Here is a 15,772-nt window from a genome sequence, read left to right as displayed (position 1 = left end):
CACAGGCCTATGTCAAAAAGTGCGACAAGTGCCAGAGATTCGCCCTAGTTATCCACCAACCGGCAAATGATATACAACCAGTCCTGAATCCCATCCCTTTTGCCCAGTGGGGGATGGACATCATAGGACCATTTACACCGGCATTCGAAGGTAGAAAGTTCCTGATAGTGTGGATTGATTACTTCACAAAATGGATTGAAGTGGAGCCGATTGCGAAGATCACGGCCAACCAGGTAAATAAATTCATCTGGCAGAACTTGATCACATGATTTGGGATTCCCGTGGAGATTGTTATGGACCATGGTGCCCAGTTTGATTATCCTCCGATAAAAACCTTCTTGAACCCTTATGGTATTAAGTTTGCATATTCATCAGTATGTCATCCTTAGAGTAATGGTCAAGCTGAAGCCGCCAACAAGCAAAAAAGGGGCGGGCAGGGGCTTGTCCCCTCTTAGTTTGATAATTAAAATAGTTGAATTGCAAAGCATTACATAAAAGTGTGGTTGGCACAGTGGCGCCCGAAGCAATAAGTTGCTCATAGTAAGTGTAGTCTCATGTTTGATCCTGACTCAAGGCACGCTTATGCCTTTCATTTTTTTTTCTTTCTCTTCTCTATTTCTTTTTCTTTTTCTTTTTCGCTTTATCTTAGGCTTATTGTTTTCTAATTTTTGAGAAATATTTTCTATTTGTTGTAAGTATTTTTCTTCTTTTTATTTTTCCTATATATTTGGCTTATAATTTTCCTAATTTTGTAAAATCTTTTATTCATTGTTAGTATCTTCTTGTTTTTTTAAAAAGTTTAATCAGAATTTTTTTCTTTAATTATTACTAACAATCATAAAAGATAAATGTACCTTTTCTTTTTGTCGTGCCTTAGGAAAATAATTTGATAATCGATTTAGTTACTAATAATATTAATGAACTATTCCTTCAATTTCTAAGAAATCTACCCACTTGTAAACTACTCTTTCAATACCCTCAAATTTTGATATTGGTCAAACAAATAAATGGATAAAGCTGCTTAAAAATTGAAGGGTAAGGATTTAGAACAATTACATTAGCTACAAGTTTTTTGTAATCAATGGTAATAATATATGTAAACTTTGATGATCTGCTTTTGTTAGTGTTTTTATTCATCCTTTAAATTTTACAATTAAGTTTTTAGCCTTTTAATTTGCCTACTCGGCCCCTATAAAATTGTTGGTCAAGTTCCGCCACTGCATGCGTGCCACTTATTTATATTGATTAATTATAATGCGTTTTAAATATAGTAATAATAACTACTACTTCATCCGTTTCAATTTAGTTGTGATACATTTTTATTTTAGGAAGCTTCAATTTAGTTGTAATACTTTTATTTTGGGTAAAAACTCATCTCTCTCTTTTATCACATGAGACCCTTTTATTTTATTTCTCTATCTATATCCTCTTCAAAAATTGGCTAAGAATCCGTAATTTTAAAAGTGTCACAACTAAACTGAAACAGATGAAGTTATAAAATAAATGAAACACACATGGTGTACAAATTATGAGTCAAAGATTTTGATCTCAGTAGTAGTGTAGTACCAAATATACAAGCACTAAAAACTTAGAACCCATGCAATCAAAAACGATCTCATCTGGAGACTAATCTTAATTTCCTTCATAGATATATAATTTCAGTCATTCAAGACAACATGATCCGCTAACTTGATGCAGTAATCTTTACAACAATTTAGAAACTGGCTAACATAACCCCATATCATTACACCAAAACTTTGTTGATAGAGTTCCACATCATACATGGAGGTTTCACACTATAAACGCATCCATCTCTCAGTTTTCATGACCAAAATTTGCATGCACGTCCAAGTTGAAGCTGTTTGTATGAATGAGAAACTACACTACTATCATATTTTTTTTCTTGCATGTATTTTCATACTGAACGAAGATTTAATATATTAACTAATCTAGTTTAGCAAAGGCTCTTTCACGGCTTCCCATTTATCTAGTCGGCTCGCAGCTTTCTCTACCTGCAAATTTCCAACATTCAATGTGATTTAATATCATATTATATACTTCATTATTAACTCCGATCACATCTACATTTTCAATATAATTATAATTGACAACCAAAAAACAAAAGATCATCTAAAATTGCATTTGCCTCCTGATGAATGTACGGAGTGATTTCAGAAGGATGATGTTTATCTTAAGCTAATCTTAATTTTTAACAGAACATATGTATACAAATTTATTAAGAAACATTGGTAAAACATATTTATCTTCCTCGCTTAACTTGTCCTAATAATGAAATGGTGACAGTAGTAGAGTACCATTTCAAAGGACTTGTATATATATCACCAATTACTACATAACATAGTCCTGTATTTCACATATAACTATATAGCTATTGACTTACTCTAATGCCATAATTTTAATTCATACAAGAAGAAAGAGAATGAAAAATTGATCAGGTATGTTTTCTTTACTATGCTTTAAGAAAGAGCAAGAGTATTGAGTTTATTAGATTTTTAACTAAAAGAGAGAGAGACGGGGGCAAGTAAAACAACATTACTCTGATAGATTGCTCTTTGCCAAAATATAGATAAACTAGGGTCAGCAGTTCTTTGTGAAATGGAGTAATAAATTAATAATAGTGTATATATAATTAAAGTAATACTCTTGTTTTCGAAACTCTACTCAATCACTACAATTGGTTTTGTAAGAGACCGTCTACTTTTAATATAAAACTAGGCACGGCCCAAGCCCAATATTAAGAAGAGTATGGATCATCTTTCTAAATATAGTTACTACTTTAATCTATTTAGTGACCAGTTTAATCTATTCATTAATAACATTCTTTAATTCATTTACGGCCCGTTTGGTAGTCGTTAATAAATTGCAGTAATGGGAATGAATTTTAAGTGTAATTTTATTAGGGAAACACCCTTAAAATCTCCACGGGGAGGCATTTTTTCTCCATGGACAAGCAATCTCACCCCTAAACTTGTGTTTTTGTCTCCAAGGGGAAGCAACTTTCATTACCATTCATTACCACCCTACAAGGTGGTATTGGATGGGAATGAAAATTCAAGAAGGAAAGTGGACACTTTATGATAAATTAGCATTACCATGGTAATGGACAATGATATTTTACACAAATTCATTCTCATTACCATCATTTATGACCAACTACCAAACGGGCCGTTAGTAACTGATTTAGTCCATTTAGTATTTTAGTGACTAGTTTAATCCATTCTGAAGACTGTCAGACTATTTTTAAAAATTGTTTGTTCTAATTCAAAATTCAAAGGAAAACAAAGGAAGGAGAAGAGAATGGACGACTTGGATGGTGCAAGATACCTAAAAATAGTGTTAGGTTAGAGAGAAATTGAATGGACTTCTTAAGAAAATGTAGGCTTCGATTGTCTAATTTTATATTAAAATTAGACCGTCTATTATAATAATTTGTGCAATCCCTATAGACACAATATTTTAGGCAATAAGAGAGTTAATATATTTTTTAGATCCACTTACGTTAAACTAATAGGAACATTTAAAGAGAGAGAACACAGGGTCCAATTTTTTGGTCCACTTACATTAAATATATATAAACACAAATTTTTAGATGAAATTGTTACACCATAATTTATGGTATTATGACAATCTACAAATAATCGCTTCTTTGGTAGAAAGAACTCAAATGACATAAAATAAATGACATAATGACATGATAGATATTCATGTCATTATTGGTATAGTCCATATCATTTTTGTTGGAGTCTATGTTATTATGCATATTACACAATATGTTATGACATAACATGTTAAACCTAAAACGCACTTAAATATAGATAGCAAATAAAAGTGGATCATAGACCACTTAATTAATAATATTTCTTTTGCCAATTTAAAAATAAAGTAGAACTTTGCAAAACAGATTGAAGCGAAAAAATGAGTAAAACTTCACATATTAAAAGTTTCACCTTTTCAAACTAATAATTCCTCGGTGATTTTCTATACAAAAGCCACGGAGAAGATTAACTTGAGTAATAGATAAGAAAATGAAGTACGAAGCAACATCAATTCTAATTATATACCATTCGTCCACTCGTTCGAAAATAAAGATAAGATTTAGTATAATGACAATGAAGCCTTGGTAGGAGAGAGAGATATCAAGACGTTGTGTGTGGAGATTCCAAATAAAGAGCACTAACAGTTACAACAGCTCGCGTTACATACATGAGATGAAACAAAATTATGCAGTTGTTATTACCTACCTACTTAACAAATCCAAATGTTGTTTGTCCCACTTAACACGTAATTAATGACGCATTACATACTACTCCACTTCAGTGGGTCACTCTCATACTCCATGACGTTAACGGTTGATACACTATATTTGAGACACTAAATATTGGACCATTACCCTACTACCACTGCAAACATCAGCATTACTCCGACACCTTCGTTTACCTAAAAACGAAATGTCATAATCTACGTTTACCTAAAAACGAAATGTCATAATCTATGTTTTATATAGTTGTACTACCAATAGAGAAACTCATAATGGTCTTTGTGGTCCACATCATTAATCCTCAAACTAATTTATAGATTAATTAATTGACATAGTTACAGTAGTTACATATCATTGTCAATCTGAGTTTGTCTTTACTCTCATATTGCAAATTTGAGATTATTCCTAGCTTATGGACAAATTACACTTTGCTCGTTGATTAAGAGACTACAAGTACTTGGTATTTACTCCACTTCACCTATTTTTAGTTAATTCTACTAATCATGTTTACAATTCTATACCATAATGTTTTGTCCAATATTTTGTCCACAGTTTCTCACTAATACACTCGTGTAAACTATCTTACATTTGTTTCAATGTGTATTATCAAGATTTTCAATCTCCTAATGTTTAGGAATGTATACTTATTAAAACTATTACAAAGAGAGTATAATTATCAACGGTAAATTAGTTAATTTTCTTGAAACTTCAGTAAAAGAACAAAGAAACACATATTCATAGGACAAAAAATATTCTAATGAAGCATATAAAAAATTTCATCAAGAACTAGGAGTATGTACCAAATAACACATAATTTAATGAGTTGCATATAAACAGTACCTCTTTTTGCCAATCTGTTCGGAACGTGACCCACAGTAGAATTACAGTTTGTATTACTGTACCTCCAATCATCCCACCCCATATTCCCTACAATGACACAATAATATGTCAAAATCATTACTTTTAAGTAATCAAAAGATAATTTCTTTCTTACTTTCAAACACAATTTATGAGTTAGAACTAAATAAAAAACATTCGAAAGAACGACGACTTTAAGACTAGGTATTACTATCAATTTTTGATTTTTGATTTTAACATTTTTGAAGTCGTGATATACTTGTTTTATGGTTTTGATGATTGTTTGGTATACAAGAAATTAGATAGGCAATAGAAATTCCCACGATTTTTAGATTTAGATAGGTGTTTGGTTGATAAGGAGTAGGGAAAATGAGGGCAATGAAAATTCATGGGAATTTGAAATTCAGTAGGAATTTATTTATCTACCCTCCTCTTGATCACTCGCAATTCCTAGATCAATTTCTATGAATTACAACTTTCCTTATGAATACAATTTAGAGTAATTCCTAGAAATTTCATAAGGAAATTAATTTTTCACATATTGTAAATTTCTATGGGAATTTAATTCTCATTGCAACCAAACAAGATGTTATATATTATGGGTTTCTTGAACAATTGGAAACCCGAAACGACAACAAACGAACCATGAGATGCCAAGTATTAATCTCACATAAAGTTGCAATTTTTGTGAATCATTAGTCACGTAATAACATAAACCATGAACAAAAGTTTACCTTAACGCCAAGCTTAAAGTAGAATCCAAGCAGAACACCAACAGGAATTCCAACCACATAATAACATGCCACATTTACATAAGCAACGAAGGATTGCCATCCACATCCAACCGCCACACCTTCAAAATGAACATAAACTTCAGTAAATGCATATATTGCATATTATTAGAGTATAAATGAATTTGTCACATAAGTGATCACCAATTTAACAAAAAAAAATGGCTCAAAAAAGTCATCAAAAAATATTACTGTTGAATATGAAATTTCAGAAAAACAGAAACTCGAACTCTCATTACCTGATAAAACAGGTTGAATTCCATTAAGAAGGATAGAAATGGCAAGGAAGGGTGAGAGATCTGCAACAGCCTCAGAAACTTCAGTGCCACCAGTGAAGATATAGCTGAGCTCATACCGAAAAATGAGCACAAGGATGGCGAAGACAAGGGCTACCAAGAAGGACAGGGTTGTCACTGCCACTACAGAAAATGATGCTGATTTCGGGTGTCTTGCTCCTAACTCATTACTCACTCTTACACTGCGAAATCATAACACCAAAAAAATATCAATCCATAATAAAGAAAGAGAACAACCAATCTATGTCTCAATTATGATGAAATACTAATAGTATAGGAATGAAGAGTACTAACCTTGCAGCGGCGTTGAAACCTACTGATATCATGAACACCCATCCTGATATTGTCATGCTGCAATTATACTCACAAAGTCACAACTCATAAACCTGAATTATTTCTTTGTTTCTTAATCTCGTCTCATAAATATTCCATGTCATACTCTTTGTCATTTTAAGGTATTTGATTGTTTGTAAACTATTCTTAGTCTATCTTGAATTTTTATGCAATAATTAACATGTGGCAATGCACCTGAATTGACTCATATATGGAACAGAGATAATAACAGTTGAACTTTTAACAGATGATTATACACTAGTATAGTGGATTGACATACTACGATAGTCGTACAGCCATGTTTAAAGAAGGTTCAATGAAAAACTACACACATAGAGTGGAATTAGTTAACTACATAACGAACATATCATATGCAAAAGGTGGCAACTGGCAAGTACATAGTACTCAACAAAATATGTATTGTTGTTCACATATCCTCACACTGGGATTGTGAGGATTGTAACTACTAACTCCTGAACCAGTATGACCTATATAGTAAATATCAGTTTAATCTACCTTTTCCAAATTTCAACTTTTCAGCCACCACCAATTTAGAAAATTCGGATTAACATGCGATAATGTGTTATAACAGGACAAGCAGTTCAAAGGCCCCACAGCAACAAAGAGCCACACACCTCGGTCATAGTACATACTCTTACAGACAAGATCGATTGCTTGGTGTACAAAAATGACAACTGAAGTTTATGAATTGGGGACCATTTTCTCCTTGATACAAAAAACTCAATCCACATTATAACATCCATGGTGGAAACATAAATGCAAGGTTGGAAAACGGGAACTTTCTAGTCCACACTTTATCCCTAGTTTTGACTTATTACAGGGGGAGAAAACTTTTTTTTTTGGTCCGTAAAGAAATAGTCACATTAGAAGGTCCCTACTAATAGTTATTATATATGGGACATAATGTCGAGCATTTACGAAGGATTATATTGAAAAGATGGGTGTAATAGAAATTCCGTATGTGGAGATTGATATGTGGAAACACCATAAGGGGTAGAATTTGATGAAGATATACAGTAGAAGATTGAAGTCAAGGATTTTGATTATCGATAAGGGGAACTGGTTACATTGGTTTGGTGAATATAACATCGATTATAAAACGCACCAGTAAGAAAAGCACAGAGTTGAGATTATGAGGATTTTCAAAGTAGCCAAGAGATTTGGATGAAGAGAGTTACAAGAGGATATGAAATAAAAAAAAAAAGTTTCGCGATGAAGGCTTTGGGCATTGTCGTACCCTTTCTAATAGTTGGATCATTCTCCACCCCCCTTGTTACTTAAACCTCAGTAATGGGTATGTTCGTAAAGCTACTCACAAACACTCCATGTGTTGTAGGAAACTTGAAATCTCTACACCCTAAAATAACAAAAATGCAACTATTATGTCCAAACAGAGGTAATTCAGTCCTAAAAGAAGCCAAATATCTAGAATGTCCCTGATATATCTTTGGGTTGCCTGAGCGTCCCGTTAGCTAGAATTAGTAGGGCATTAAAGGTAACATGTATAAGGTTTCTTAAGGTGCATTTCATATGCATTACCAAGAGTAACTTATAAGTGGAGGGGGAAGAAATTTATTTACCTTACGGAGAGGGAATCTAAGGCAATCTCGGCATTGTCAAGCAAGCCAGCAATCAACACCAAGATCTGGTAATACCAAGTCTCCAAGCAGAGCATCACAGCCGAGGCAGCAGACAACTTGAGGAAATCCCAGAGCCCACTAAACGCAGCACAGCTAAACCCAGTCCAAGTGTACTTAAACCTCGAGCTCACCAATATGTAAACAAATTGAGCCACGACTATGATCCACCATGAAAAGCTCAACACTAAAGAAGCCCCAATAAGGCCCCAACCAAGCTTGTTAACCGTGACCCAAGTGAGCCCAATGTGGACCAAAAGGGCAGCAGCTGAGATGTATGCGCTTGGGAACACCACGCTTTGTGATTGGAGGAACTTTTGTATTGGGAAATTGCAAGCATATGCAAATATTTGAGGGATTAAACCATATATGAAAATAGCTGCAGCTGAGGCTATGTTCTCTGGTTCCCCTAGTAGTATCAGAAGGTCCTTTGAGAACAGGTAAACAATCATTAGAGGAATTCCGGTGGCCATTAGGAGGACCGTTGATCGTTGCATATAAACTCCGAGCATATCGTATTTATTAGCACCATATGCTTGCCCACATAGTGTTTCCACTGCGCTTCCCATACCAAGCTACATGTGCATAAGTTCATGATTCATTAACATATGATTAAAAAGGAAATACATTAAGTCCTAGCTTCAAATCTTCATCACCTAATAACTTGCTGATAAATATGAATGTTACAAGTGAAAGAGGTGCTCAACACTGTTAAAGAATTTGGACACCATATTAATTTCTGTTCAAATATTGTATTCAATTGAACTATTGTCCTAAGTTTTGTATCTTCGCATTCATAGATAGAAATTTTTTGATCCAAAGAAGGAAGATAATTTGTAATATGGATTACTTCCTGCATTTTTCTAATGACATGTCACTTTTTCAATTCCTCTGTGTCCATTGGAAGTCACACTTTCTAGGAAGTTCCACTTCGCACAAATGTCCTGTAACATGAGTGGAACTTCCAATAGGAATTAACTTCTCATTGTTCAACCATATAACATTTTCCACTTCCTAGAAAATGCTTGTACATGGTAAAAACTTCTTGGAAAATTGTACTTGATCAACCTAACGACACCTAATTAGATTGGAGGGAAATCATGGTCATAGTGGACAGAACTCTGACCACTAATAATAAAGTTGAAAGAAAAAATAAAAACAAAAACAAACACGTAGTAATAACTCTAATTCCTAAGTGCAGATAAAATTGACTTGACTTAAAACACTGTAAAAGACTAGCATTATCTCTCATTATTAACTTTTTTGGGGTATCCGGATTTAGAATAGCATTAATGACGAGTAGCAAACTGCACTGTCCAGTGTCCACATTCGTCATATTATTCACGTGATCAATTCATTGACAAATTTTTACAGTCCTGTCTAATGTCTATTTCTATATAGAAAACCATTTCTCTAATCCTTGTTCAAACATAACTTTATTTGTTGATATCTTTAATTCTGTACAATAATTATTATAAAAAAATTGATATTATAGAGTACATTTTGAAACATATTTAACAAAATCTTAATATTCCTTCCGTTTTATTTTAAATAAAACGTTTGCTTTTTCACGCAAATCAACGCACTTCTTTAATCATTTACGTAAAAAATATAAAAAAGTTATAACTTGATAGTATTATCGTGACGTATTTAATAAGACTCCACTTGAATATGTTTTTCTTTATATAATGACAATTAATTGGAGTCAATATTGATCAATGAATAGTGTCATTTCAGCCAATGTTTCGTTTGAAACAAAACGGATGAAATATAATATTTTATCGTTTATTTATGGAAATACAATCAAGAGTTGATAAACTTTCGCTACAAAAAAGTGTTAATATTACCGCCCGTACTTACTAAAACCACCCATATTTTTATACATATTACATGTTTTTATTTACGTATTTTAGCTTAAAAAAATTAAAATTTATTGGCATGAATTTATCCCTTCCCCCATAATGGAGTTGAAGAAATGGGCGATAATTAGAAAAATGCAGGATGTAATTGCTAACATCATGTTTACCTCATACTACCTCTGTTTTTATTTAGTTGCAACATTTTGACTTTCACGCTTGCCAATGTACAATTTCAAATCGTTTTATCTCTAATTGTATGTAAGTAAAAATTATAAAAATTTGATATTATGAAAGCTTACATCGAAACGAATCAAACAAGACCCCACATGACTATATTTTGTTTAACATATAAATCAATAAATGTGGTGAAATAAGAGAACATGAATAGTGCAATTTGTCAAACGTTGCAACTAAAAGAGAACGGAGGTAGTATGTTTCAAGGACCACCTTAGTCATACTTGTAATTTGTAAGGGAATAAATTTTACCCCAGAAAGGGAACAAAACTTACATTTATGGAAAAAAATCATCCTGGTCTCACAACATTTAAGCCACCAAAAAATTCTCTCCTATAAGAAAAAAAATACTTTTAATTAAATATCTACTATATATATATATATATATATATATATATATATATATATATATCCATCCATCATACCATTATGTTTCTATATTAAGCAACATCGGCAACTTGTGTTGTTGACATCACCTATGATCCCACAGTAACCCACACATGTTAGGATCAAATCTCTCGCCTCTTGCAAGAGAAATTCCCTTATTCGTAAAAAACTAGTATTTAGACTCGGGTGATGCCCCGAATTTTCTCTTTGCTATAATTTATTAGTAGTTAAATAAGTATTCTCATACTCATTTAAAAAAGTCATCTTATTCATTATATGTATTTCAAACGTTTTTCATTCATATGTCATCATTAATTTTGATTACAAAATCAATAATGGTATGGTGGAGCAATGGTTGGATTTCTTATTTTCATACTTGAGGTTGTGGGTTTGAATCTTTACGTAAACAATTTTTCTTCTTTTTTTACTATATGAGAAAGACGTGGATAGAACGCTATCGGATGAGGGAGGGTGACACGTGGCATATATACGTTCTTAGGAACACTTTTTAATATATTAGTATAGATTTCAACTTAATATAAAAAAATATATGTTTATTAGTTCCAGTGTCCATTCACTACTTATTATGGTAGCATCCAATAGAAACAGAAAAAGACGATTCGCTTGTCATCCTTGACCATCTCCATATTCTCCATTTAACCTATATAGTGAGTGGTAAACATTTTCAATCGCCACAACCCCGCCCTCTAAATTTGACTGTACCATTTTTCTCTTCAGATAATAACACTATTCCATTTCTCTTATAGTACGGTATTTATTTCTTTTTCACACAGTTTTCAAATATATCTTTGACTTTTAATATTTCTATTCCGTATTAATACAAAAATTAACAAAATTGATATTATAAAAGTACTCGTTGAAGCGGACTTAATAAGATCATATATGAGCATTTTTTTTTATATGTATTATGCGAAATATTTTGTCAAAGTTTTAAAAATTTGATATTAGAAGAGAAACAAACATTATATTATGAGACGAATAAAATAATATATATGTATAAAAAAAGGAGGATATACTTTTCAAGTTTACGGCGTAGCGGGGTGCAAATCAGAAACAACATAGGACTCCCTATGCTTAAGAAAATGTATAGACTTCTTTAACTTAATAGAAAATGCATAGCACTCCCTATATTCTCCTATTACATCATGACAAGCACCAAATTTACTACTCTTCAAACAAACACACCCACCCACAAGAACAAGAAAAAAAATACGAATTATTTTATGAAATCATTGTCAGCTTAATTTGTCTCATCTCCTTTATTATATCTTTAGTTGTTTTCAAATGAAATTTAGGTATCAAACATTTCAACCCTCCCTTTTAAACAAGAACAGAATCTACACACGTATCTTCACTAAAGTCTGAGTAATTTAGCACAAAAAAAAAGGGAATGAAAGGTGTAACAAATTCATTCATCATCTAAAAGGTGGCCGAACATAACTATGAAGAAACTTTTTCTGTTCTTTTTCTTTTTTTTTGGTTTTTGAAAGGGTTTTTTTTTCTTCTTATTATGTTTATCTTGAAATAATCGCAAGAACAACAACATAGATTTGAAGACTACAATTAAAATTCGACATCAAAAAGTAACACAAAAGGAGAAAAATCGACCTCAGAAAGAAAGCAGTGATAAAGGACCAGGTTCCAATCATCGAGTATTCTAGAGCTAACACAATTTAGGAAAAAAAAACATCTTTTTATACGTTACACTTTTCCTTTCCTTTATCTACGCATAAACCCATTTCTTCAGTATTTTTAAAAACATCATCAAAATTTGAAGAAATACAAATCAATGAAGAACATTTCCATAAAAAATGATGAAATTCATACTTAAGTTGTAAATTTACGATTTCCTGTAGTTTAAGTGAAATGTTGCAAACAAAAGGTACGAAAAGAATAATTAAAAAATTAGTTGACAAAATGTCTACAGACACTAATTTGTCTTCCTTATTTATTGACTAGTGAACATAGAATAAAAAAAAATGGATGAGAATCTGAGATGAAACATACCATGAGACCATAAGCCAAAAGTTGGACACCATTATTACCAAGAGAAGAGGCGGCGAGTTCGAGATTACCGAGGTGACCACAAAAGATCTGAGTGGACATAGAAATGACGTTGTTTAGCAAGTAAACAACGATAGCAGGTCCAGCAAGTGGGACCAAGTAAGTCATTTCAAGCCATGTGGCTAGCCACAGGCGACGTGGACTAGTCATGTCATGGTTTGTAAGCGTGTTCTCGAGAGCCGAGCTTACTTCCTCCGCCGCGGGTTTTTGCGGCGGGGGAAGTGGTGGTTTTGATAGTAGAAGAGGCTCTTCATATTGGCCGTTTGAGCCCATAATTGGTGGCGAGCGGTAGTAGAGACTAGAGAGGGTTGGGTCTGGGTGCGTTTTTCTATGGAGGCAGGGGTGGATCTTTTGGGAGGTGTAAAATGGTCAGAGAATATATAATGTTTTGGGTGGGAGAAATTAAATTTAGTGAGTGGGGTGTGTAAATGTATTGGCTGCAAATTATGGGTGTGAGTGGGGTTGGAGGAAAAATGAGGTGACGTGGAACTTTCAACCAAACCAAGAAGTATAATTTATGTAGCTATGTGGGTAATTTAGGGCCATGAACATATATAATTAGGTTATGTTACACTTTAATAAATAGCAGAGTCTAAGTTAAAAGAATCAATTATTTTGTAATTATTTGTTTCTAATGAGTAATTTATTCAGTGGTTAGATATAGCAATTTTCGCTTAAAAATATTGTCTTCTCAGGGTGCGTTCTATTCAACTTATTGGACCTGAACTTATTGGAACTTATCTGAACTGAACTTATTGAACCTGAACTGAACTTATTGGAACTTATTAAACCTGATTGGACCTGATTGGACCTGATTCAACTTATTGGACCTGATTGAACCTGATTGGAACTTATTGGACCTGGTTGAACCTGATTGACCTTATTGGACCTTATTGGAACTTCTTGACCCTGATTGAAACTTATTAGACCTTATTGGACCTGATTGAAACTTATTAGACCTTATTGAACCTGATTGAAACTTATTTGACCTTATTAGACAAAAACATTGACCATGAATAACATAAATATTACCACTAACGTAAATACTACCCTCAAAATTTTTTATGGAATAATAATTATTATAATTCGTCCTTTAAAAAATAATGATTATTAATTATCTCTTATGATAATTAATTTAACAAAAAATTACTATTTATATATTTGCCTATAATAACTTTCATCACTAATATATCTAATAGTGTTGTTTTAATTTTATAAAACACTAGTAGAAAATCAAAAAATTAATTTTATAAAATACTAGTAGTTACTAATCTAAGATGAGCAAAAGGCAGTGAACTATCATTGTAAAGGGCTTGATTATGGGCCTGATTCTCCTTTTCTTAATCAATGAAAATAAGCTGAACATTTATTGCTAACAACAACTCCTCATTCATTTCTTCAGCTTTCTTCACCTTTCATTTATTTGAATGTTACTAGAAGAAAGAGAAAAAAATGTTCAAAGTGACAGTAGCTTCAACACCTCTCAGATTTCTTCTCATTACTTCTCCTTTCTTCTCCTTTCTTCCTTCTATTTTTCTTTTTTTTTGTTCAAAATTTGCATAACACGAAGACATTATTCGTCCTTCAATTCTTCGTCTTAGCAGCTTGTGAGCCATCGCGCCTGTGCATTCCTCTTGTATTACTATTAGCTTATTATGTTATTATTAGAATTTTTTATTAAAGTACCACAATGTATAGTTTTATACTTGTATTATTGTCTATTATTTGATTATTCAATAGCAATATGAATAATCAAATAATAGACAATAATACAAGTATAAAACTATACATTGTGGTACTTTAATAAAAAATTCTAATAATAACATAATAAGCTAATAGTAATATGAATAATAAAATAATAGACATAATACAAATAAATAATAAAATAATAGACATAATACAAATAAATAATAAAATAATAGACAAATACATGTATAATACTATATAATCATTGTGGTACTTTAATTAAAATTCTAATAATAACATAATCCACTAATAGTGATATGAAATTATGAATAACAAAATAGTGGACAATAATACAAATGTTTATTAAACATTGACTATTTGGACCTTATTGGACCTTATTAAACCTGATTGGAATTTATTGGACCTTATTAGACCTGATTGGAACTTATTGCACCTGATTGAAACTTATTGCACCTGATTGGAACTTATTAGACCTTATTAGACCTTATTGGAACTTATTGCACTTATTAGACCTTATTGCAACTTATCTGAACTTATCTGAACTTATCTGAACTTATCTGAACTTATTGGACCTGAAACTTAATTTTTTAAGTTGAACAGAACGCACCCTCACTCGATAATATACCCACTAGATATTAACATTATTAACTAGAAGAGTCCAATCATTTATTCCCAACCATGAGGCAAAGGAAATCCAATACATAAATCAGTTAATAAAAGAATAAGTCTGTTTTTGAAAAGACGATCTCACGTTATTGTTAATGTGAGACCAGTTGATGTCATGCTGACATCACGCACGTGCATCAAACCAGCAGCGAAATTACTTAAGCGATTTTAAACTATTAGTTATGTTAATCTTAAATTGCTTCTGGATTAATTAGTTAAGCGGTGAAAAATATTAGTTAAGGTTAAATTATATTAGTTAAGCATTCGAAGTATATTAGTTATGTAATATAAATCAGATTATAACGCATTTTACTAATAATTAATAACTAAAAACCATAATTATGAACCTTACAAATATAACCATTAATCCAGAACCATAATTATAACTAATAAAATGAAACTACAACTAATAAAGTATAAACAATTACTAATAATTAAAAAGCATAACTATTAACCTTACAAATATAAGAATTTATCCATAAACATAACTATAACTAAGAACATGAAACCTATAACTAATAACCTATAAACAATTACCAATAACTAAATTAAAAACCATAACTATTAACCTTACAAATATAACTATTTACCCAGTTGCATAAATATTTACCTGAAAATG

The 15,772-nt window shown here is 31.9% G+C and overlaps 1 protein-coding gene across 1 annotated transcript; it reads right to left on the bottom strand.

Moving 5' to 3' along the window:
* Window positions 1-1,620: 1,620 nt before the first annotated feature.
* Window positions 1,621-13,203, bottom strand: LOC104882851 (protein DETOXIFICATION 40). The gene is made up of 7 exons (XM_010667268.4): window positions 12,724-13,203; window positions 8,159-8,790; window positions 6,519-6,575; window positions 6,168-6,406; window positions 5,872-5,990; window positions 5,120-5,206; window positions 1,621-2,012 (listed from the first exon to the last, which is right to left on the bottom strand). The coding sequence occupies exons 1-7, from the start codon at window positions 13,051-13,053 to the stop codon at window positions 1,950-1,952; spliced, it is 1,527 nt and encodes a 508-aa protein (XP_010665570.1). The 5' UTR covers window positions 13,054-13,203; the 3' UTR covers window positions 1,621-1,949.
* Between the last annotated feature and the right edge of the window lie 2,569 nt (window positions 13,204-15,772).

This window comes from Beta vulgaris, chromosome 8 (assembly GCF_026745355.1).
Source record: "Beta vulgaris subsp. vulgaris cultivar EL10 chromosome 8, EL10.2, whole genome shotgun sequence".
NCBI classification, from domain to species: Eukaryota; Viridiplantae; Streptophyta; class Magnoliopsida; order Caryophyllales; family Amaranthaceae; genus Beta; species Beta vulgaris.
The sequence above is the reverse complement of the archived record's forward strand: the minus strand, read 5'-3'. Positions and strand labels throughout refer to the sequence as shown.

Bases quoted from the DNA above. Each gene is read 5' to 3' on its own strand.
- LOC104882851 (XM_010667268.4), bottom strand. From the start codon at position 13,053: ATGGGCTCAAACGGCCAATATGAAGAGCCTCTTCTACTATCAAAACCA. The intron at 6,576-8,158 runs GTAAATAAATTT...GTATAATTGCAG, and splicing joins TTAGATTCCCTCTCCGTAAG to CATGACAATATCAGGATGGG. The intron at 5,991-6,167 runs GTAATGAGAGTT...TTCATTTTGAAG, and splicing joins AATTCAACCTGTTTTATCAG to GTGTGGCGGTTGGATGTGGA.